Source organism: Rana temporaria, chromosome 4 (assembly GCF_905171775.1).
Source record: "Rana temporaria chromosome 4, aRanTem1.1, whole genome shotgun sequence".
NCBI lineage: Eukaryota > Metazoa > Chordata > Amphibia > Anura > Ranidae > Rana > Rana temporaria.
The window spans coordinates 98306344-98332672 of NC_053492.1; the positions used below are offsets into that span (position 1 = coordinate 98306344).

At 43.1% G+C, this 26329-nt stretch overlaps 1 protein-coding gene across 1 annotated transcript in view; it reads right to left on the minus strand.

Annotated features, from left to right (window-relative positions):
• Positions 1 to 14964: 14964 nt before the first annotated feature.
• Positions 14965 to 26329, minus strand: part of TPO (thyroid peroxidase) — a 239484-nt gene continuing 228119 nt past the window's right edge. Inside the window, exons 14-15 of the mRNA XM_040348668.1 lie at positions 18046 to 18172; positions 14965 to 15981 (exon numbers count right to left, since the gene is read on the minus strand). Of these exons, the coding sequence (XP_040204602.1) occupies positions 15943 to 15981; positions 18046 to 18172 (166 nt within the window). The 3' untranslated portion in view covers positions 14965 to 15942. The remainder of the gene's footprint in view (positions 15982 to 18045; positions 18173 to 26329) is intronic.

A 26329-nucleotide genomic window follows, 5' to 3' on the forward strand; every position in this document is an offset into this window, starting at 1 on the left:
ATCCCTTGGAGGCTTGAACCGTGGGGGGCCAGGAGGGAACGGAGAGATATCTGATTTCAGTTGGCCATGGATTCATGCAATGGCTAAATAGGAATGAAGGGTCCCATGGCGGGAATGTCAATGCTACTCCATGTTGTACTGGAGATCCTAATGAGTTTGCTGGGCAATATTTGTAATGGTGGAGTATTGTAGCTCCTGAGATATCCTGTAATGAGAGACACTGTATTAGGAAGAGCTTCACTACGGCTGCCTGATGCAGGTTGATCTGCTGTGGCTCTTTAGTGCATTATCCCTATGACCGTTATATCTCTTTGGCTGCAGCTATGGTAAAAAATGTGTGTGTGAGAGAGACATCCAGTGATGTATGGATCTGGAGCATATAGAGCTGAGGGGGTTTATAGCTATCAGCATAGGAAGACAGTGATGTGTGCAGAAATTCAATTGCACATGGCAATGCAATAATAGTGTCAATAAAGTTTGCAGTACTTAGCCCCTCCACTGGAAATCGCAATGCTCAATCCTCTTTTGATGTCCATCAGCCAATGTCTGTTGTCAGTAATAAGCTTCCTACTTACATGTTTGTTCCACCTGGGGTTGTGAGTCAGGCCGTTATGTTTCAATTTGGAGCTGATAGTGCCGCCATGGACTATTCCTCGTTGCCACCTCTCTCTGATCATCTCACACACGTGTCTTGCTTGTGTACTATGGCTAAAATTGCGTATATGGCATTGATGAATATATTAACAATTCTTCTAATAGAAAGAACATTTATTACTAAATCATCCCATGTTTTTCTAGCTGTAGAAAGATCATAACCTGAGAAATGCCAAAACAAACCTTCCAGAGGTTCTACACCTAAGAACAGTTTCTACTTTTTTGATGGGGTCATTTTATTAACCTCATCCCTTAAGTCATTCACGGAAAGAAATACCTAAGGATGTGTGAGCTCAGAACCTGCCTTTTTAACTAACCATGCAGATATTTAATTATTGCTATCATGCTATCATGCTCATTGGACTGTATTGGATTCTGCGGCGCACAGCCTTCCATATCAATGAGCTTGCCTCAGGAGAAAATTTGAAATAACCAACTTCAGAATGTACAAAGTCCTTGGCTCTTCTTTCAAATGAATGCTCCTAGTAAGAGAAAGCATGTAAGGAGCCTCAGGCATGGAAAATCAAATGCTGTATTACTTACTGTAACTGTAGCAATATAATGTTCTAAAGAAATATAAGAAGACATGTTTAAGAGGCATGGAGCCACAATAGTATAATATTTATCATGGCTGTTGCCCCTAGTTTTGTCTGCCCCTTTGTAAACAACAGCAGTTTCCAACAGTTGTATGGAGATTATGGAAACACTTTCCTCAGTAGGGAACCATTTATTTCAGTTGGTAGAGTTGAAGGCATGACTGGACATATACTTCTGTGGCATGGTGAAACTTCTGTAGGGTCCATTAACACCTATTTGGCTTAATGGTTAACACTAGGGATGGTCCCAATGTTTGCATCAAACGTAAATTTGACTCGATCGTTTAGTGTTCATTTTTCCGCAAACTAACCAAACATATGTGGCGTTTGTGGCTAATTTAAGCACAACGGAGCACCCCATAATGCACTGCAAGATCGCAGTGCATTGACGGCTGCTGATTGGCTAAACCATGCACCTGACCTGCATGGGTGCCTTTGGCCAATCATGGCTCAGGGGGCTAAGTCCATGCCACACTATATAAGGCTGCTTACGTGATGGCCGTATGTAGTGTGATAACGTGAATAGATTGAGAGAACTTGAGCTAGATTAGGCAGGTTAGTTAGTGGCGTGCAGGCAGTTTAGTATATATATATATATATATATATATATATATATATATATATATATACTGGCCCGGATTCAGATACGAGATACGACGGCGTATATCCAGATACGTCATTGTATCTCTGAGTGCGGGCCGTCGTATCTATGCGACTGATTCAGAGAATCAGTTACGCATAGATTTCCTTAAGATCCGACCTGCGTAAGTGTCTTACACGTCGTATCTTAGGCTGCATATTTCCGCTGGCCGCTAAGTGGCGCTTCCGTATAGTTACGCGAGGAATATGCTTATTAGGTATTTACGCCGATTCAGAAACGTACGTCCCGCCAGCGCATTTTTTTACGTCGTTTACGTTAGGCTTTTTCCAGCATAAAGTTACCCCTGCTATATGAGGCGTTGCTAATGTTAAGTATGGAGGTCGTTCCCACGCCGAGTTTTCAAAATTTTACTTCGTTTGCGTAAGTCGTTCACGAATAGGGCTTTGCGTAATTTACGTTCACGTCGAAACCAATGAGGCTTTGCGGTGTAATTTTGAGCATGCGCACTGGGATTTTTTCACGAACGGCGCATGTGCCGTTCGTAAAAAACTTCAAATACGTGGGGTCACAGTGTATTTACATAAAACACGCCCACATCATCCCCATTTGAATTTGGGGGGCATACACAGACACACATACGTTACGCCGCCGTAACTAAGGGCGCAAGTTCTTTCTGCATACGGAACTTGCGCCCTAAGTTACGGTGGCGTACCGTATGTGAGCTACGTTATACCGCGCCGGCAGATACTGCAATGTATCTGAATCTGGCCCACTGTTTATATATATATTATAGTATATAATCCAGTGCATACCCCTATGTGACTGGGTATCGGATACATTGTATTACAATGACATTGTATCACAATGACCACCGGCCACAAGCGATCACGGGCATGAGAGGCAGAACAGGGACGTGTGTGTGTAAACACACACGTCCCTGTTCTGTTCTGTGAGGACAGACAGATCGTGAGTTCCTAATAGCTAGGAACCACGATCTTTAATTTCCTCTAGGTGAGTCCCATCCTCCTACAGTTAGAAACACACGAGGGAACACAATTAAACCCTTGATCGCCCCCTAGTGTTAACCCCTTCCCTACCAGTGAAATTTTTACAGTAGTCAGTGCATTTTTATAGCACTGATCGCTGTATAAGTGCCAATGGTCCCAAAAATGTGTCAATAGTGTCCGATGTGCTCGCCATAATGTCGCAGTATCGATAAAAATTGCAGATCGCCACCATTGCTAGTAAAAATACAATAACTATAAAAATGCTATAAATATATCCCCTATTTTGTAGACGCTGTAAATTTTGCGCATAACAATCAATATACGCTTATTGTGATTTTTATTACCAAAAATATATAGAAAAATACATATTGGCCTAAATGGAGAAAAAAAATAACTTGTTTTTTTAAAAAATTGGGGCTATTTATTATAGCAAAAAGTACAAAATATAGTTTTTTTGCTATAGTTTTTTTTTCAAAATTGTTGCTCTTTTTTTGTTTATAGCGCAAAAAAATTTAATCGTAGAGATGATCAAATACCACCAAAAGAAAGCTCTATTTGTGGGGAAAAAAGGACGTCAATTATGTTCAGGTACAGCATCGCATAACCACGCAATTGTCAGTTAAAGTGACGCAGTGCCGAATTGCAAAAAATGACCCGGTCATTGGGCAGCCAATTCTTCCGGGGCTGAAGTGGTTGAAAAAGAAAAGGTGTGCCAGCATGTCCATCCATCTTCAATTACGCCACCCGACGGACCCAAAAAATATTTAAAAAAAGAAGCTCTGCCTCATATGATGTCAGACAGGGCGGAGTCATTCGGTTACGTCAGAAGGTGGCTCCACCATCGGGCGACATGATTAACGATGGATGTACACCGCGGGACACTTTTTTTTAAATAAAGGAATTGTCAAAAACTGTCTATTGTGGTTAGAAGATATCTTCATCCAGGTCCGGGATCCAGCGCACGCATCGCAGACTGTCTCCACCGGAGACAGCCCGGCGAATGATGCAGCTTCAGCCAGTGACAGCTCTTATGTAGTGAGGGCGGGGCCACCCATCACGTGACCCCCCTGACGCAAGGGAGAGCCCAGGCTTCCCCAGTGACGTGACGGGTGCGTCAGAGGGGGGTGCCCTCACTACATAAGAGCTGTCACTGGCTGAAGTCGCGTCATTCGCCGGGCTGTCTCCGGTGTCATGCGCTGGATCCCAGACCTGGATGAAGAGATCTTCTCATCGCTGGACCCCGGTGGAGAGGAGATTACCGGTCGCAGGATACCGACAGCGTTGGAGCGGGGACTGAGAGTGAATTACTACAGCTAGATTTTATTTTATTTTTTTAATAAAGGACTTTCTCCACGTTGTGTGTGTTTTTTTTACAATTCTTTACACTTCCTTAGTGAAATGGTAGAGGTACAATGTAACCCCATTACTAATTCACATAGGGGGGGCGAGATCTGGGGGTCCCCTTTGTTAAAGGAGTTTTCCAGATTAAAGCGGGAGTTCACCCATAAATGTATTTTTACCCTTAGATGGATGCTCATTTAGTCTAGGGTAATCGGCTAGCTGTTTTAAAATTCGAGCAGTACTTACCGTTGTAGAGGGCGATCTTCCCCCGCCGCTTCCGGGTATGGGTCTTCGGGACTGGGCGTTCCTTCTTGATTGACAGTCTTCCGACAGGCTTCCGAAAGGCTTCCGACGGTCGCATCCATTTTCCTACTTTCGGAAAATCGTGACGCGATGGATGCGACCGTCGGAAGCCTGTCGGAAGACTGTCAATCAAGAAGGAACACCCAGTCCCGCAGCCCATACCCGGAAGCGGCGGAGAAGATCGCTCTCTAAAAAGGTAAGTACAGCTTCGATTTTAAAAAAAATAGCCGATTCCCCTAGACAAAATGAGCAGGAATCTAAGGGTAAAAAGTTGTATGTCCGGGTGAACCCCCGCTTTAAGATAAGCCCCCCGCCCGCAGACCCCCACAACCACCCAGCAAGGGTTGTAGGGATGAGGCCCTTGTCCCCATCAACATAGGGACATGGTGCTTTAAGGGAAAACAGACCCCCAAAGCATCCTCCCAATGTTGAGGGCATGGGCCCTGGTATGGTTCAGGAGGGGGGGCACCCTCTCGTCCCCCCTCTTTTGCCTGCCAGGTTGTGTGCTCGGATAAGGGGTCTGGTGTAGATTTTTGGGGGAACTCCACGCCATTTTTTTTTAAATTTGGGGTGGAGTTCCCCTTAAAATACACACCAGACCTGAAGGGTCTGAAAAGGATATTTGGGGGGAACCCCACGTCATTATTTTTTATTTGACAGCGGGGTTCCCCTTAATATCCATACCAGAACTGAAGGGCCTGGTAATTGAATTTGGGGGGACCCCACGTTTTTTTTTTAATGAATGGCTTTTCTTTGAGCTGACAATTCATTATAGCCGCGAGTGATTTTAAATTACTTTTTTTCCTTCAGAAATTACACTTTGTGCAGGGACAGTTCTAAGCACGGGAAACAAGCGCTACTTCACAGGAATACTATACCCCCCCCCCCGGTACGAAATTTAGAGGAATATTTCACTTTTCTTGTTTCACTTTAAGCATTATTAAATTCACTGATTCCAAATAAATAACGCCAATTTTTAAAACTTTTTTTTGCATTGATACATGTCCCCTGGGGCAGGACCCAGGTCCCCAAACACTTTTTAGGACAATAACTTGCATATTAGCCTTTAAAATTAGCACTTTAGATTTCAAACGTTCAACTTCCATAGACTTTAACGGGGTTCTAAAGTTCACACAAACTTTTGGTGTGTTCGCAGGTTCTGGTGCGAACCAAACGCGGGGGTATTCGGCTCATCCCTACACAAGACACAAATTATACAGAGGGACGGTACATTTAACTGTTGCTCACAGTGTACTGCTCACCTTTAAGCTGGTGTACCACCATGATGTTGACTTTCACGTGAATGCAGCCCCACCTGGTTTTAGGCATTGAGGAGTGTGCTCACGTGAAAAAGGTACCCCCATCTGCAGGGTGAGTAGGCTTCGCCCAAACACATGCGTAAAAAAGGTCATATATGTAGCTTCAGTCAGATCAGCATAAAGTGGCAACAACCTAAAGTAATTCTATATTTTCATTTAAAATAGCATATAACATATTACTGGAAGTTGGAAAGATTATACAGATCCATTTTAAGACATATATTAGGATTTATTCTGTATATGGTTGGTAGTATATAAGTAGGTTTTACTTTGAATTTATGCATAAACTTTGTTTCCTCTGTCTGCAAACAGTAAAGCACCATTATACTGACCTGCATTTTTCAAAAACAGACAGGAATAAAACACTATTCATTAATCACAATATCAATATTGTAAGTCACCACCGTTCCATTATTTGCTGGATGTAAATAAGCAGAATGTGACATTTGTAAAGCACAAAAAGAGGAAAATAACACCAAGCACTATTATTATAAGTTGCAGGGTTTTATTGCTCATCATTCAGCTGCAGACATTAATTCATATATCAAAAGGAAGTATGTGACAACTGCAGACGTCTGCCAATTTCTGTGGTGCAACATGATTGAAATGAAAAGTAAAAATAAATAAAAGCGTCTGTCAAAAATATATTTAGTACACAATGTCACCATTTCAAATCCAAAAAGTAAAATAAAATGATGATAATGGTAGACATAGGTGAATTACAATTCAAATACTAACTGTACAAAAAAACTACCACCTTCCCATTGATAGAAGTATGCCTGCTCCACCTGCAGAGAGAAGTATTGGATTGCTATTTAGGTATCTACTATTGTGCCTGTGATGTCACCTGGTGATGGATTTAAATCAGTCTCAGTGCACTGAGACAGTGGCAATCAGACACTGCTAATGTACGGGTTTAGGCTTGTGGACCCTGACCTGTGCATTTAACAATCTGTATCCTAACCTGCTCTCTCAAAAAAGACCACCAGTGATGCAGCTTCTCTGTTTTCAGATTCCTATCCATCACACTAGGCAAAGTAACAGCCTAATTTTACCTTGAGGAACTTTAGGAACAATGTACTAACCATTGTTACTAGGGCTGCGGAAATTAACGATTAATTCCTTGATTAATAGTACATTTTTTTGATCGATCAAAATTCTTTGGACCGGTACTCACCTCTCCACAGATCGGCACACCACGCGATCCGCGGATTGAGCCCATAGGAAAGGCCGCGGCGGCCATCTTGGTACACCCGACGGCGGCCTAGGTGAGCGTCGCACTGACGTCATCATCACCTGCCTCAACTGCTCGTGGATCTGCCTGCTTGTGTAGTGGTAAGCAAGCAGACAATCGTATATACAGTGGGGGAGATGTGGGGAGATGTGGATATTACAGTGGGAGAGATGTGGAGAGATGTGGATATTACAGTGGGGGAGATGTGGGGAGATGTGGATATTACAGTGGGGGAGATGTGGATATTACAGTGGGGGAGATGTGGGGAGATGTGGATATTTCAGTGGGGGGGAGATGTGGATATTTCAGTGGGGGAGATGTGGATATTACAGTGGAGGAGATGTGGGGAGATGTGGATATTACACGGGGGGGAGATGTGGATATTTCAGTGGGGGAGATGTGGATATTACAGTGGGGGAGATGTGGATATTACAGTGGGGGAGATGACATGGATACTACAGTGGGGAGATGTGGATATTACAGTGGGGGAGATGACATGGATATTACAATAGGGGAGATGACGACATTACAGTTATAATTAATCGAAATTAATCGATTATAAAAATTGATTAATCGAACACAAACATTTTAATCAGTAACAGCCCTAATTGTTACATTTCCCCACATCCCTCATCTGCCTATAAACAAATTCATTGTAAAAGTAAAAACATGACCTACTGGCTTCCCCAGTTGAAATTCCTGCAACATAATTGGCCCATCGCCATGCCTGAGAACTGTCACATACCTTGTATAGGCAAAGTGCAAGTTCATATACAGATTTGAGATAAGCATTGAACCATTAGGATTTTACCTTTATGTTTTTGGGCCTTTATTTCTTAAGTGTAGTGCATTTATCCTTTAGCATATAGCTGAACTCAAACAGTTAACACTGCCATTTGGACATAAAATAGGCATGCACATTCTCAATCCTCTTGATCATTCTTGAAATGTGTAATGATAAATATAGAAATGAATGTTGGAAGGTACAGCGTCAGAGCTGTTCCCTGTTCCAACCACCCCTTCCGGACTTGGCCACCAATGCCATCAATGCAGGCGGCATTAGTTGAAGATAAGGAACTTTGATGAATGCCGAAGGGTATAGTAGCATTACAGCTTGAAGCAATTGAATGTTAGAATCAGCTAGGGTTCCCTGTTATTTTAGAGAATAAACACTACCAATTAGCCAGGTTTTCTAACCAGTATGATTGATTGTAATCCCATACAGCAGCCAGCAGGCAACATTGCCAGGAGCCATTGTGTTATCGCACAGAGGATTGGTAAGCAGGTGTAAACCTAAACATCCTTCTTAACACAGAACAGACACTGCATGCAGACACCTATTCCCCTTCCTAGTGTCAGAAGATGATTGTTTGGAGCTGCCATCTTTAGCCACTACCTAACAGAATTTCCTAGATGATTACTGTCTCCATTTTTCTTGATTAAACCTACTCTCTTTACAAAGGGCCCCAACGGTTGCTAGCAGAAGATATTAGTATTCTTCACTCCAGGACCTGTAACGTTACAAAACTGTGCTTACTGTACCTGTTAACCTATTTCTTCATATTTTTTTGTGTTGTTACTTTCAATGTTGATTGTGGCCCAGATGGAGCTGAGAAGTTTACAAACCTTCTCTCCTCCCTCTCAGCGCACGTGCAATGGACATGTAGATTGTTGTGCTTTTTTTTTACTATATTTACAGTTGCCAAATATTAGATGTTGTCATTTCTGTTTAACAGTACTGTAAGTTTCCACATTTCTTTCCGTGATAATATACACAACTTATTTATCACTACCAGGTGTTTTTGTCTGTTTCTGGTAACAATCCACACCCAGGATATCTGTATTTTCTACTTATATTCTTGAAGGTGTTTGTAGTGGTTTTATATCTAACCATGTGTGCCAGAGGGGCCCATTATTGAAGTTGAGGCACAGAACAGAGGACCCACAAATCACAAAGAGGCTCATTGGAGGGTGGCGCTATACTCGTATGCAGCATTTAACGCCAACACTAAAAACGCTCAAAAAATAACGCATAAAAAGGCAGTAAATTAAATTCACAGAAGAAAATAGATAAATAAATGCATGCCGTAATTATATACTGGTCCCAGCTTGCGATAACTATGATAATGGTCAGATCTTGGGTTTGAGGTAAGTGATTGGTTTAAAAAAATAGACAGGAAAGTACAAGCTGGAGCAGGTCTCAGCTAGATTATACTCTGGAGTTGTCTTTGGAGGCTGGCAGATGGCAAACACAGAGGATGGAGCTCTTTGAATCTAGTCTTCTGGAATTTAAAGTAATGCAGAAGAGGAGGGAGAGAAGATCTTAAGTGGTCCTTTTAACAGAAATTCACAGCTGCTGATACCCTGAAAAAGTTCTGTCTATCCAAGGCACTAATATTGGAGCTTTACACTCAACTCATAGGGTACCTTGAGCGCTTAATCCAGAGCAGCCATGCCATACCAGCCATGATTAAATTGTTGCCTACACTTTTACACTTACACAAACGAGATGCTTGCCATAAGTTACCACACGGTTTCATGCAGTGTTTGAGGCATAATTCAGAAATATAGCACATGCTAGATTTTAAGGACAGTTTCTTTGTGAATTACAGTTTTTTTTGTTTTGTTTTTGAACGCTATACGTTATTTTACTGCATACTTGGATGCGGTAAAATATCACTTAAGCCCCGTACACACGATCGGACCTTTGTCCGACCAAAATCACATCGGAATTCAGACGGAATTCCATTAGAGTAAAAGAGAACATGTTCTAAACTCTAAACTCAGATGGAATTCATTGGAATTTCCGATAAAATTACTCCGATGGGGCATACACACGGTCGGAATTTCCGATGGAAAAAGTCTGTCTGACTTTTTCCATCAGAAATTCAGATCGTGTGTACGGGGCTTAAGTGAATGGATTCCATTATATCTTAGAGATTACTAGAAAAAATAATGCGGTTTTTATCACTCCCATTGCATTTGTCTCATCAAATGGGCTGAAAGCAGGATGTGTCAAGTGGTAAGACAAGCATTGGGTATCTTCAATTGATCCTCTTTGGATATTTATGGTAAAAAGGGAATGCTCTTGTAAATATTTCAGTGGAACTATGTGCACAGCTATACTTTAAGATTACATGGCCTTATTTAAAAAAAAAAAAAGTGTGTAATCAGGAAGGAAGCAGTACACTTATAAGCTCCCACTCTGTTCTCTCCTGTAAGCGTGAACAAACTATTTACTAACAGCACTGTACACACAGGAAGATATCCAAAGTGGTGACCTTCCTTCAACTACAGGAGGCTGATATAAGTATATATTTTTTTTATTTAATTCGAAGAATTCTAAAAATACATATCAATACACATATCCAACAGAACATGAATATGTGTGCGCTGGCAAATATATGTACTGATCTGTGATATATCCAATACCCAGCTGGTAATCACTACACCACCTGCTACTGACGAACCTGTAATCCAGGAACATGTGCGATGGGAATATAGACAAGATTCAAAAAATACATGTCATGGGATTAACTCCAGGGATAAAGCTTTGATTCTCCCAATCTACAAGACTCTGGTCTGGCCTCACATGGAGTATGCTGTCCAGTTCTGGGCACCAGACCTCAAGAAGGATGTACTGGAAAAAGAGCAAGTACAAAGAACGACAACAAAACTATTAAAGGGTCTGGAGGATATTAGTTATGAAGAAAGGTTGCGAGAACTGAACTTATTCTCTCTGGAGAAGAGACGCTTGAGAGGGGATATGATTTCAATTTAGAAATACTGGTGACCCCACAATAGGGATACAACTTTTTTTGCAGAAGGGAGTTTAATAAGACACGTGACCACTCATTAAAATTGGAAGAAAAGAGGTTTAAGCTTAAACTGTGTAGAGGGTTATTTACTGTAAGAGCGGCAAGGATGTGGAATTCCCTTCCACAGGTGGTGGTTTCAGCGGGGGGGGGGAATCGATACTAATAATATTATTTGTCAAAAGTCAGGGATGCGAAACATGTCAGTCACGGCTCACTCCCACCACCTCTGATGTCCTCTGATGCCCACAGAAGTTTTTTAGTTGCTTTTACTATACACTGACATCCTGGCATTTCTCTTAGTGACACCAGTGTATGCCTCCACATTGCCTGGGTTCTGCACTGCTGATTGGCCTCTGGTGTCACATGATCGTAGAAGGACGGCGTACGTACACCGCTTCCTTCCTCCCTCTCTGTGATGCTGTGGATATCCGGCCCCCCGGCGGATAAGGACCCCCCTGTACTGTGCAGGCGCTTGCGCAGTTCGAACCGCAATGGAGCTGCCAAAAATAGCCGAAGATGTAGAGCTGAGAGTCAAATCTACAGGCCGCCTGCGCAATGACTATGACACATGCCGCATGCTCCTGATGCTAGTGCTACTGTGCAAGGGGCGGGGGTTATTTAGCAATAAAGTACACATGTTACCGGGGCATGTTAAAACAAATGTAGGGCGGGTTTTGCAATGTTGATGGGCGGGTTTTGCAATGTTAAGTCATAAGCATAATAACAATAAACTGTGAAGTATTGAAATTGGCCATCAACATTGAACTACCCGCCCTTATCATCTCTGTCCATCATTTTAAAAAAGCGCTTCTTTTGTGAGTTAAATAGTTAGTGCAAATCCACCCATCAACATTGCAAAACCAGCCCTTTATTTGTTTTAACACGCCCCGCTAACACGTGTACTTTATTGCTAAAATCACCCTCGCCCCTTTCAGAGTAGCGCTAACATCGGGAGCATGTGTCATAGTCATTGCGCAGGTGCCGTGTAGAGCTGACTCTCCGCTCTACATGTTCGGCTATTTTCGGCGGCTCCATTGAGGTTCGTACTGCGCAAGCGCCTGCACAGTACAGGGGGGTCCTTATCCGCCGGGGGATATTTTTCGGCAGGACACCGGCACCTATACAGTTTCACAGCAATGGAAAAGATTGCACATTCTGAGGTGCAACACAGAATTTACCCTGCAGTGGTGAAGCTCTGGAAACATTTTGTGGCACCCATACATTTAAGCAGCTTGATTGTGCTGCAAGTGTAGCCTTCCTGCCCTAGGCCCTATCAAAATGTAGTTTTCTAGATGCTAAATAGTCTGTTCTCATTTGATCTTTCCCTAAACTTTCTTTCAAAGATCAGGGTATTGGAGACATGTTGGTCATGGTCAACAGAGGGGATCCTGCCACCATCAGGTAATACAGCAACGATATTCTTACACAGCGTCTCCTCAAAGCAACACATTGAAATCCCTCTGCGATGATGCCAGGATATTTGTAATTTTAAACTTGTTTCAGTGATCTATCAGGGTCACCCCCAATAGGGGTCACTCTCTAATGATCCTAATCCTGGGGTCCTTGCCCAGGCACTTGAGTATAAAAGACTCAATTCATCACAAATTACTTGCAGCAGAGGAACAAAAGTCACTGTAAGGGTCAAAATAACAGAACCCTAGCTCCTTAGAGGCTGCATGTTGTTGCTTGTGCAGCATTTGCAGTGTGGCCAACATTGAGTTCCACTAGGTGGGGATGTAACAGGTGGAGAGGTTGGCAGAGAGCTGATGTTGACACTGACTGATTAGAGTGAACACAAACCCTTCTGGTCTGATGTAGGACCTCCGGAAACACAGGGTAATTTATGGTAAAGTGCTGAACCACCAGGTTGGTGGCCTTGCCAGCTAAAGATGGTATGGGCCAGCTATGTCTTGGCCTGTGCACGGACAACTGACAGCAGCTCTGCTCTAGTGTCGCTCCTGCCCCCCAGCATACAAGCTGCAACACAGCAAGGCAGTTTTTAGCCTGGGATGCTTGGGGGGCCTCTGGCTCCAAATGTTCAGAGGAGGCTAATGAGAAGAAATGAGTACAAGTGACTGTATTATCACCATCAGACATGCAACAGTGCCACCAGCTGCATCATGTGCCCTGTCTTGAATGCTGGTCAGCCACTAGAAGATTTTGTGGCATCCCTGTCCTTGCTTTTCCACATGTGCATGGCCATGTGGACCCTGATGTTTTGGCAGTGGTCCAGTGACACAGAAACATTATCTTCCACATCCTAGTGGAGGGCAGAGATGGCATTCTGGGCAAAATAATGGCACCTGGGTAACCACCACTGTGGTGTAGCACAAGCCATAAATTCATGGAAGGGGGATGATTCCCTAAACTAGAATGGGGGCAGCTGCCAAGCCATCAGTTTTGCAGAGTTAGCATTAAGATGCTGTGTATTGGGGTGATTTCAGGACATTTATTTTGCTCCTGCAGCTGTGGAAGAGATACTGTACCTGCCTTAGAAAAGATGCTCATTGAGATAGCAATGTAGATCAAGCCTTCGCTAAACCTCACAAAAAATAAACCCCATAGCACCAATCCCCAACCCATTTTTTTTTAAGCTAGCAGAAAAAAAATATGGATAATGTTTAAATAAAAAATGACCATGAATTGTCCAAAACTTAACACCCCCAGGTTTGCTGCAAACCCACAGTGGGGTGAATCTAAACCCCACCCCTACTCTTGATGGTCAAAACAAAGATTTGGACACCATTAAAGAATTTTAGTGACTTTACTTAAATTCAGAACTTGAAAGAGTACAGTTAAACTTAACCTTTTCCCCTAAGAGGCTTTAGATACAGCATGTGGTAAAAAATACAATCTGTTCAGGCACTTTCTATACTATGATCTATTGTTTGCATTGTATAGGCACTGGACATGAAGCTGATGTGTTATTCCCAAAGATCAATGTACTTTTCTAATCAGGAAAACGATGACAGCAGGATAATTTTGTAGCTAATGTTTGAAACCTGTAGGGTGGTTTTACTTTGCTAAAGAACATTTCCAAAAATCATTACTGTATAACAAAATATATTTAGCAAGAATCATATTTATTACTGAATTATTTGTTATCATTGAACAATTTTTTTAAAAGACCATGGAAAATGTTGTATGTTGCGTGGCGTGCATTTGTATTCTGCCCCCTTTTCTCTGATAGCCCTAACTAAAGTCTAGTGGAACCAATTGCCTTCAGAGATCACATAATTAGTAAATAGAGTCCATCTGTGTGTAATTTAATCTCAGTATAAATACAGCTGTTCTGTGAAGCCCTCAGAGGTTTGTTAGAGAACCTTCGTGAGCAAACAGCATCATGAAGGCCAAGGGACACACCAGACAGGTCAGGGATAAAGTTGTGGAGAAGTTTAAAGCAGGGTTAGGTTAAAAAACAAAATCCCAAGTTTTGAACATCCCACGCAGCACTGTTCAATCCATCATCTAAAAATGGAAAGTGTATGACACAACTGCAAACCTACCAAGACATGGACATCCACCCAAACTGACAGGCCAGGCAAGGAGAGCATTAATCAGAGAAGCAGCCAAGAGTCTCATGGTAACCCTGGAGGAGCTGCAGAGATCCACAGCTCAGGTGGGAGAATCTGTCCACAGGACAACTGTTAGTTGTGCACTCCACAAATCTGGCCTTTATGGAAGAGTGGCAAGAACACAGCCATTGTTGAAAGAAATCCATAAGAATTCCAGTTTTGCTGTTTGAGAGAAGCCATGTGGGGGACCCAGCAAACATGTGGAAGAAGGTGCTCTGGTTAGATGAGACCAAAATTTTACTTTTTGGGTCTAAAAGCAAAACGCTATGTGTGGCAGAAAACTAACACTGCACATCACCCTGAACACACCATGTCCACTGTGAAACATGGTGGTGGCAGCATCATGTTGTGGGGATGCTTTTCTTCAGCAGCGACAGGGAAGCTGATCAAAGTTGATGGGAAGATGGATGGAGCCAAATACAGGACAATCTTAGAAGAAAACCTGTTAGTGTCTGCAAAAGACGAGACTGGGGCAAAGGTTCACCTTCCAACAGGACAATGACCATAAACATACAACCAGAGCTACAACGGAATATGGAACATTTCAATGGGTATGAATACTTTTTCAAGTCACTGAAAATATAATGATAGCATTTCATTCATAAATTCCCTTTGTTGTTTTAGGTACATTTTTATTATATTTTTCTCAAAATTTTTATGCTAACCTGGCTGCTCAGAAGAAGTGGCGGGGATTGTACAAACTGTCATCCAGACTACACCATTGAAGTAAAAACAATCTACACTTGATGTGCTTTCAAACACACATCGAATGCAGGAAAACAATGCCCATCTCCAAACAATTTAGACCCGGTGAGTAAAAGGTAAATATTATAAGCACTCCTGAAAGAGTTATAGTTTGTCCCAACCCGTGTAACTGTCACTTTTTCTGGATAGCTTGTTCTATATGGAAATAAGAAGAAAAATAATAGCATGTGAAAATGAAGAAGGATGGCTATGGAAATGCTTTTGTTACAGGTACAAGTATCATTACAGTTACCATACAGAATACATTTATTTCAAAATTGAGGTAATTTGCCAATACAAGGCAGAACAGCAGGTTATTTTTGATGTTCCCCTCCCGAGCAGCAGCCACTAACATTTAGATGGCTACCACATCAATATTTCAGCTGCCAGGAGCGAAGAAGATGCTTTGTACTTCCACATATAGCGAGCACCCTTTTCTCTCACATGACAGCCCTAGTACCTATTAATTGTCCAGCAGGTGTCACATGATGGTGGGCAACGAAAGCTCAGCCCAGAGCAAGTTCTGACATATGTGGAGCTTAGACAGCTCCAAGCAGCTGAATGGACCAGAAAGGAAAAATAAAAGTAAAGGTGAGTGTGAGCATCTTATAACGGGGACATTAAAGCGAAGGAAGACCAGTTCAAGTTAACAGCTCCTGTGTGTCATCATAAACATTTCTGGATCTTGCCGTGGAGAACGTGGTTTTACTCAAAGCATTCTTCTGTATACATAAACTACAATATACAATATCACACGTGAAGTAAAATATGGTGACCATTGTTTGTTTCCTGAAAAATATACAAAAGAAACATTATTGTTAGCACAACCAGACAAAGGTTCTCTTTAAGGCCGGGTTCACACCTATGCTAATTGAGTATGGCTTAAACCGCATCCAACTCGCATAACATTATAAAGTACATTGATTTAAATGAGGCTGGTTCACATGTGTGCGATGCATTCGCACTGCGTATTACCCAAAAAACGTGTGCCTTTTCTAGGCATTGCGGTGCGGCCCAGTTGCGAATTCAGGCCCATTATCTTCTATGGGCACGCATCTGATTCGCAGATGTGTTCATTCCTCATCAGGATTTCTCTCATTCTTCTCAATACACTTCCCCCTCCCCTCTCACAGGTCTCCAAATACGCACCTAAAACGGAGATGATCTGCTGAACAGCTCTCTTATCTCTTTGCAGAGATAACAGAGCTGGAATTCGCAACGCACAAGTGTGAATCCAGCCTAAGGCTTATACATGCAAGAAGGGAGTGTTATGCCTCGTACACACGGCCGGACTTTCCCAAAAAAAAAGTCAGACTGGCTTTTTGTTCTCGGAAAGTCCGGCCGTGTATAGCCTCCATCGGACTTTTTTTGTCAGAATTCCGCCGGACCTTAGATAGAGAACCTGTTCTCTATCTTTCCGTCAGACTTCCGATGGACTCACGGCGGACTTTTGCATGGTCAAAAGTCTGAACGTGTGTACAAGGCATAACATGTGCGCATGGTTTTTATAGGATACTGAAGTCTGTGTATCAAGGCTAAGTGAGTGTTTTAGTTAAAGGCGTGATGTATTGAAGCAATATAGTGAACGTTACAGCTGCTTACCACAATTAGTTTTAAACATTTGCTGCTGAAAAATTTATACTAATGGAACTTCCAACTATAATCTGTCCTACTCTGTCCACCTTTGTGTAATCACTGAAAATCATCTCTTTAGGGAAGAGTATCCCACCTCAGCTCATGCCTCACAGTTCTTACCTTTTGTATCACTTGCCCCTCCATATTAGATTGTAAGCTCTCATGAGCAGGGTCCTCCTAATCCTTTTGTATTGATTTGTATTGTAACTGTACTGTCTCCCTTTATATTGAAAGCACTGCTTTTTGTTGTATTTGCTGCACATATGCGTGTAAGGATTTTAGACTCAGATCCCCATATTAATATGCCAGCATCTGCCTCCTGGGCCTGGCACTATATAAATCCTGTGAAAAAGTGGCATAAATGCTACTGAATGAGATTTAATCCAGCCATGGGTATGCACAATCACATTCTTCGAAATATTTCCATAAAAGTACCATCATTGGAAGTGACGCCCTATGATTAAGTGGCGTGTTCAGCCACATAACACGTAAGGGAGGAACAGGGAAGAGAGGCGGTGGCGACATCATCTCCGCTAGTGGCCAAGAGTGGAAGTGCTTTAGTTATTGTCCTGCGAGACAGACGTGCATGCTGTAATCGTCCTAACTGTAAGTGCAGAATTCATTGTGGATTGGAGCACTACACATTTAGAAGTTGCTGTGGTTATTAGAAGACTTCACACAATTTTTTTGGAGTTTTATTTTTAATTTTTATCACATTTTTTTGGATTCTTTATTTTCTGGACTTTCATTTTTTTATTTATTATTGATTTTGCACAGACACATGTTTGCAATTTTGCTTGAAGATAACTATTTCATTATACCGTTTAATAATACGATTATATTTTATCATTGCTATTTGGATTTTTCACTCATTGTGGTTATTTGATCAAGTTTTCACTATTTTAGATACGCACTGTTATTTAAGCGTATTGATTTACACAATTGGTGTTTGCACTTTGATTGCACTCAGCCCTTTATTGATATGTTTATTTCAGCAAGTGCCACAAACACCCCCTTTATTCATTTGTCTAGTGTGAGAGCACATTTATGGTTGTGGCAGCTGTTGTAATTTACTTCAGTCATTTATTTTAGTTTGGTTTGCGCATTAGTCCCCCCCCCCTTAATTATTTACCAGGGGTGCCAGTATGTAAAAGCCAATTTTTAACATCTTTTTTGCTCACAAAATGTTATGCACACATACTTGCCATCCAAGCTTACCTTATGGATTTGTTCTAAGGGAATTGATGGAAAGGACAATGATATTGTGTGACTTTTGGAACCACCCATTTGTAAGATCGATTCCTCACTGCTGATGGTCTTTGCAGATGGTTTGAAGAAATGTTTTCTATGATGGAAAAATAAATGAAATAAATAAATAAAAAGTTTTGCTTTTAAAAAAAAAGGTTCCCAGGCAGTCACACCAAGCCTGCATGGTCAATGTTTTGGAAGTCCTTGACCCAGAACAAGTATGCAGATCGAAAAAAGTCAGAGAAAGCCCTTATTATATGTATTGAAAGAGACTACGAGGAGAAACCAATCAGGAGTGCATAACTGGCAATCCTTGCCACATCCCAAATAAAGAGAACATTTGAAAATATAATATATTGTGTCTTACTGGTCCTTAGATATGGTGGGTACATTTGTTTTCCTTTTTTTATTTAATCCTTTTTTCCTTTATTATCTAAGATGATCACAACATGTCTTAGGCCCCGTACACACGGTTGGACCAAACCGATGAGACTGGCCCGTCGGATGTGTACACACCATCAGTCCAAAATCCGATTGACGTCACCGCGTTCTGACCCAAACACACGGCGTGCTGAATAAAACGAAGTTCAATGCTTCCAAGCATGCGTCGACTTGATTCTGAGCATGCGCGGGTTTTGAACCGATGCTTTTCTGTACTAACCATCGGTTTGGTCCGATGGGGCAGCGGTCCATCGGTTCGGTTTTGAAGCATGTTTAGAAATTTTGGACCAAAGGAAACCAGACCGATAGCCTATACACACGCTCGGTTTGGTCCGATGAAAATGAACTTCGGTTCATTCTCATTGGACAAAACCGACCATGTGTACGGGGCCTTAGAGTGACAATGCTTTCTCACCATTAGAGTTAGGCGAACTGTTCGGAGAACACGCCGCAGTGCATTCCGAGTTCTAATTGGACAAAGCTTTGCCTAATTAGGGCCCAGTGAATAGCTGGTTGTTAAAGCGGAGGTTCACCCTAAAAACAAGTATATACCATTCAATCCAGCATACTGCCGACATGTACAGTATGCTGGGTTTTTTTTTTTTCGGTTTACATACCGTAGCATAGGTATTCCCCCCCCGGCTTCCGGGTAGTGAATCCCGCAGGAGTGGGCGTTCCTATTCATAGACTAAGTGATTGACGTATGACAAAAGCTTCACCCCTGCGCAAAAGGCGCGTCACCAGTTTCCGAAAAACGCTGAACGTCGGTGCGCAGGTGCTGTATAGCGCCGTATAGAGCCGACTCGCAGTTCGGCTTCTTTCGGAAACTGGTGACGCGCATTATGCGCCGGGGGTGAAGCTTTTGTCATACGTCAAATCTCTGAATAGGAATGCCCACTCCCACGGGATTCACTACCCGGAAGCCGGGGGGGGGGGGGGAAATACCTATACTACGGTATGTAAACCAAAAAAAAAAAAAAACAGCATACTGTACATGTCGGCAGTATGCTGGATTGAATGGTATATACCGTATTTATCGGGGTATTGCGCGCTCCGGCACATAGCGCGCACCCCTAATATGGACCCGCAATTCCTGTAAAAAAAAAACATTTTAGTACTTACAGTTTTGGTGTCTTGCACGGCGTCCATCAGCGGCCTCGTCGGGTCCGGCGTCCGTCTGCGGCTTCGGTGGTGTCCCCCCGGCTTCTCCCGCGCTGTCTCCCCGTCGAATAGTGGCTTCCCGCGCTCAGTTTGAACGGCTCCGCCGACATATACCGAGTGCAGTACACTCGGCTACATTCGGCCAGGCTCGGCTTCGCTCGTGCTCACGCTCTGTGACGTTTATGCATGAGCACGAACGAAGCCGAGCCTGGCCGAATGTAGCCGAGTGTACTGCACTTGGTATATGTCGGCGCAGGCCTTCAAACTGAGTGCGGGAAGCGGGTATCGGCGTATATCGCGCACCCACGATTTTCCCCTTATTATAAGGGGAAAAAAGTGCGCGGTATACGCCGATAAATATGATACTTGTTTTAAGAGTGAACCTCCACTTTAAGGAGAGGGCTGGGAAGCTGACCGCGGCATCCTTGACAACTGACGATTCATCAGCTGTAAATGGGCTTCCCCGCATGCAGCTGAATAAAAAAAAAAAAACATGCAGGCAATTAAAAAGTGAAAAAAAAAAAAAATATGGGTCCCCACAAAATCCATTCCAGACCCTTATCCAAGCGAGCCCCCCTCCTGAACCATACAAGGTCACATGCCCTGAACATGGGGGAGGTTGCTTTGGGAGAGGGTAGGCTCTGCACTTCTCACCTCAAAGCATCTTAACCACTTAAGGACCGCCTAACGCCGATATACGTCAGCAGAATAGCACGGCTGGGCACAGGCACGTACAGGTACGTCGCCTTTAAGAGCCCAGCCATGGGTCGCGTGCATGCGACCCGGTCCGAAGCTCCGTGACCGCATCCGTGGGACCCACAGACCCGATCACCGCTGGTGTCCCACGATCGGTCACAGGAGCTGAAGAACGGGGAGAGGTGTGTGTAAACACACCTTCCCCGTTCTTCACTGTGGCAATGTCAGTGATCGTCTGTTCCCTGATATAGGGAACGACGATCACTGATGTCACACGTCCAGCCCCGCCCCCTACAGTTAGAAACACACATGAGGTCACACTTAATCCCTTCAGCACCCCCTAGTGGTTAACTTCTAAACTGCAATTGCAATTTTTACAGTAATCAGTACATTTTTATAGCACTTTTCGCTGAAAAATGACAATGGTCCCAAAAATGTGTCAAAATTGTCCGATGTGTCTGCCATAATGTCGCCAGCATGAAAAAAATCACTGATCGCCGACATTAGTAGTAAAAAAAAAAAATATTAATAAAAATGCCATAAAACTATCCCCTATATTGTAAACGCTATAAAATTTGCGCAAACCAATTGATAAACGCTTATTGCGATTTTGTTTACCAAAAATATGTAGAAGAATACATATCGACCTAAAGTGAGAAAAAATAATGTTTTTTTATATATTTTTTGAGGATATTTATTATAGCAAAAAGTAAAAAATATTGAATTTTTTTAAAAAATTGTCGCTCTATTTTGGTTTATAGCGCAAAAAATAAAAACCACAGAGGTGATCAAATACCACCAAAATAAAGCTCTATTTGTGGGAAAAAAAGTATGCCAATTTTGTTTGGGAGCCACATCGCACGACCGCGCAATTGTCAGTTAAAGCGACGCAGTGCCGAATCGCAAAAACTGGCCAGGTCTTTTACCTGCATAATGGTCCAGGTCTTAAGTGGTTAAAAGGGGCCTTATCCACACAACCAGATGCCTAGCTTAAAAATATATGAACAGTCTATTTTCCTCATGTCTATAACATGGGGGTGCTCTGTAGTCTACAAAGGGAGCTGGAAACGTAGCTAGCTTGAAAGAGTAAAGCACAGCCAAAAAAAAACATGATTTTGGGAAGGCTCAACTGTTTTTTTGTACTTATCAAACATATACACCAAAACTCTTTAAAGGGCAAATTTAATGGACCAAAAAGAGAAGAAATAAAAAAGCAAATGAATGGGGTTTACATATGTATTATGTGACCTGGAAAAAGAATACAGATGAGAGACAGGTTGGTAGAGTAGAATAAATCACTTTGTAGGGCAGGGACAGGTCAAGGTGATGGTGTTGTCATCATGTCCTCCGTGTTTCCCTCTTCGTTGGGTGCCAAGCAAGGGTCACATGAGAGGTCTGCCCTGGGGTAGGTTCTTCTGGCGTATGCTATGCACTTTGTACACCGGTTACCTTTTCTAGAGCCAAGCTTACAACCCAGACAGATAGATAAACATGAACAAACTCTAGTAAACTCTCTTGATGTATTAAGCCTCACCACGGTTACATGTGCATTTAGGAGGGACATGCAGAGCCAATGCCCTCTCCACCTGTCCAGCACAACCTAGCATGGACTCCATGCTTGCACTTCATTTGACTTTTTCCATTCCACACCTGGGTTACCCTTGGTAACCACTGTATGAAATCTTATACTGATGTCTTTATTAGTGATGGACGAACATCTGACGGGACGGTTCGCGAACGCTAACCGCAAACTTTCGTAAATTTCCGTGAACCGCAAATTCGCGGCGGGCCCTATTGACTTTAATGGCAGGCGAATATTAAAAACTCCAGGTCATATTTGCAGCCACAAAATACTTACTAGCTGTCCACAAATAGTCCCACAACATGGACACTGACCTACCAGAAGTATTAAGAGAAAAAACGGATATATAAGTAAGTGCCAGCCATTACAGGCCCCAAAAATTAGCCGACAGGCGTTCACCTGACAGCAAACAACGTTGTATTATGTGGCTGGAGGTACATTAAGCTATTTACCGGATACAGAAGTAAGTGCCGGCCAGTACAGGCCCCAAAAATTAACCCACGGCCACAGCAGTTCACCTGACAGCAAACAACTTTGTATTCTGTGGCTGGTGGTACATTAGGCATTCACCGGATACAGAAGTAAGTGTTGGCCATTACAGGCCCTAAAAATTAGCCCACGGCCACAGTCGTTCACCTGACAGCAAACAACGTTGTAGTCTGTGGCTGGAGGTACATTAAGCTATTCACCGGATACAAAATTGAGTCCCGGACAGTACAGGCCCAAAAAATTAGCCCACAGGCGTTCACCTGAATTTGAATCAAACATGGTCTACTGGTCACATGTGTTAAATTCCTCCGAGATCCATGCCTCATTCATTTTTAGAAATGTGAGGTAGTCAACACTGTTGTGAGCTAGGCAAGTGCGCTTATCGGTCACGACCCCCCCTGCTGCGCTGAACGTCCTTTCGGACAGGACACTGGACGAGGGGCAAGCCAACAGTTCCATTGCAAATTGTGCAAGCTCTGGCCAGAGGTCAAGCCTGCCCACACAGTAGTCCAGGGGTTCATCACTTCTCAGTGTGTCCACATCGGCCGTTAACCCGATGTAGTCGAACACCTGTTGGTCTAGGCGTTCCATGATGCTGGATCCGGAGGACAGCTGTCGATGGGTCGGCTGAAAGAATGATGTCATATCATTAGTGACCAACACATCTTCAAACCGCCCTCTTCTTGCAGGCGCTGTTGAATTGGTACCCAAAACTGTTTCTCTGTGAGTCGGAATTCCTCTGCCAACGCACGCAAAAGCATAATGCAGCATTTCTCGAAGCAAGGCCTGGAAGTGCTGAATTCTGATAGCCCTCTGTGATGGTGGTAACATTTCCGCCATGATTTGTTTGTACCGGGGGTCTAAGTACGTTGCCACCCAGTACTGGTCCTTGCCCTTTATGCTTTTTATACGGGGGTCCCTCTTAAAACACTGGAACATGAAGGCCCCCATTTGCACTAAACTGGAAGCGCTGTACTGGCCTGGCTCCCGCTCATCATCCAGGATAATGTCGTCCTCGTTCTCCTCCCCTCATCCACGGACAACACCAGGTATCCCAGAAAGGTTTAAAGCATGCTCTTCTTGCTCCTCCTCCTCGGCCCCAGCACCATCCTCCTCTGACTCCTCTTCAGACTTCGTTGTTGACTTGTCTCAGGTGGAGTAGCCCCCCCCCTGGGAATTCATCCAGCATTGCGACTTCCTCATCTTCCTGCTCCTGCTCCTTGACGGCTTGATCAATGATACAACGCAATGCACGCTCCAGAAAGAAGGCGTAAGGTACAATGTCACTGATGGCACCCTGGCTGCAAATGACCAGTTTGGTGATCTCATCAAATGGCCGCAGAAGTCTGCATGAGTCGCGCATGAGCAGTCACTGGCACGGTGAAAAAAAAGCAAGCTCCCCAGAACCTGTCCTGCCGCAGAGTTCGTACAGTTAGTCATTAACTGCACGTTTCTGCTGGAGCAGCCTATTAAGCATATACAAGGTTGAGTTCCATCGCGTCGGGCAGTCAAAAATAAGACGTCTGACGGCAGGTTGTGTCGCCGCTGAATGTCAGCAAGGCGAGCCATGGCCGTATAAGATCTTCTGAAATGGGCCGAGATTTTCCTGGCCTGCCACAAGACGTCCTGGAGCCCAGGGTATTTGGCAACGAATCACTGCATGACCAAGTTCAGGACGTGTGCCATGCATGGCACGTGTGTAATTTTGCCCTGTTTTAGCGCGCTCAGCAGATTGGCACCGTTGTCGCACACCACTTTACCAACTGTCAAATTGAGCGGTGTTAGTCACTGATCTGCCTGTGAACGCAAAGCTGAAAGGAGTGCAGGACCAGTGTGGCTTTTGTCTTCCAGGCACAACAGACGCAGCACAGCATGGCAACGTCTCACCTGGCATGTCGAATAGGTTCTGGGGATCTTGGGCGGCGCAGCAGAAGAGATGGTAGCATCGGAAAAGGAGGAGTCAGCCGAGGAGGGGCACCCACGTGACATCTGTAGACACGTCATCATCGACGTCACCTTCCCCATCACTAACAATAGAGTAGGCAGCGGGCACCAACCTCCTTTGGCTGATCTGGGTACTGTCGTCAGACTGCTGAGTGCCGGCTGTTTGCATACACGGCTGGAGAAGCTTGGTGCCGGCATACGGGCACAACCAAATGTGAGTGCAATATATGTTTTGATTTTAAATAATATTTTTTTTTACATACTGCACTATGAGGAGCACTCTTTTTCTGTGAGATTTTATAGAGAAAAAGAGACCATACTAATACACCCAAGATACCTGACATTTGTGGAGACACAAAAGAGGAGTGGTTATCCTGGGAATGACCCAAAGGCATCTAGTAAATGTAATCTGGTGAGTGGCCATTCTTAACGGTGACGGGACTATCACGGAAGTGGTGAAATCACGTTGTGTTTTAACATCTCACAGGAGCAGCATTGATTGTTTATGAGCACCTGGTCAACATATTGGGACTTTAAAGGGAAGAGGATCAATTTAGAAGACCTCTATTCAATTTTCACATATATACATTTTTACCACATATATATATATTGTACATAATATTTTTGTTGTAACTATATAAAAATTGTTTGTTTTCATGGCAAGGATCTTTTGAATTTGATATAGGGGAATGCACGTTTTCTAAGTGCACTATTTAATATATGTATAGTACGCATATGTGTGTGTGTTTTTTACACTGTCTTGAGAGGAACATTTACATGTGAGCACTTGGTACACATTTTTATACACATATATGTTTGGTGGATTGTCAATAGGGGTGATACATATAGGGGCTAATAATCGCAAATTAGGTGGATATAGACCAACCACCAGGGTAGCGCAATCCATATATCATACTTATCCACTGCCTCTTCCTTTGCCTGTCATTTTTTAAATGACCCTGTGACAAAAGTCTCTAGAGAAGCGCAGTATATGTGGAAGAAGGTATATAACACCCCGCTTCAATCTGTCGTTTTGGGGGGCCACTGGTTTATCGCACTAGTTATGAAACTTTTTTTTCAGGAAATGTTGTCACTGTGTGTAGCAGAGGTAATGCAGCGAAAGCGCCAAAAACTCTGCAGTACCCAAATACACTATTATGAAAGTATATTTTTAGATAACACCCCGTTTCAATCTGTCGTTTTGGGGGGCCACTAGTTTATCGCACCAGTTATGAAACTTTTTTTCCAGGAAATGTTGTCACTGTGTATAGCAGAGGTAATTCTGCAGTACCCAAATACTCTATTATGAAAGTATATTTTTAGATAACACCCTACTTCAATCTGTCGTTTTAGGGGGCCACTGGTTTATCGCACCAGTTATGAAACTTTTTTTCAGGAAATGTTGTCAATGTGTGTAGCAGAGGTAACGCAGCGAAAGAGGCAAACATTCTGCAGTAACCAAATACACCACCAGTCACAATGCTGCACAATACAAATCCACTATAATATGCTTTCTATATTCGAACGTATATTATAAGTGTATTACACCCCTATATACTGCACACCAAACAATAGTACACCTATACCAGTCCTTGAAAGGACTTTTGTGAACCTGTTAGGTAACGATTTGTGTCACTACAGTCTGTCCCTGATCTGCACACGGCAACCTGTCCCTACACTGAAAAAAAGTATATGAGTGTATTACACCCCTATATACTGCACAGCAAGTAGTACACCTATACCAGTCCTTAAAAGGACTATTGTGGACCTTTTAGATAGCTATTTGATTCAATACAGCCTGTCCCTGCTCCAAACAGCAACCTCTCCCTACACTGACAAAAAGCAGAATGTAAAATGGCCACCAGATCAGGTCTATTTATAAGGTAGGGGGTACGTCCATGTGCAGGACAGCTGGCTGTCCTGCACCACCTCATGGATGTG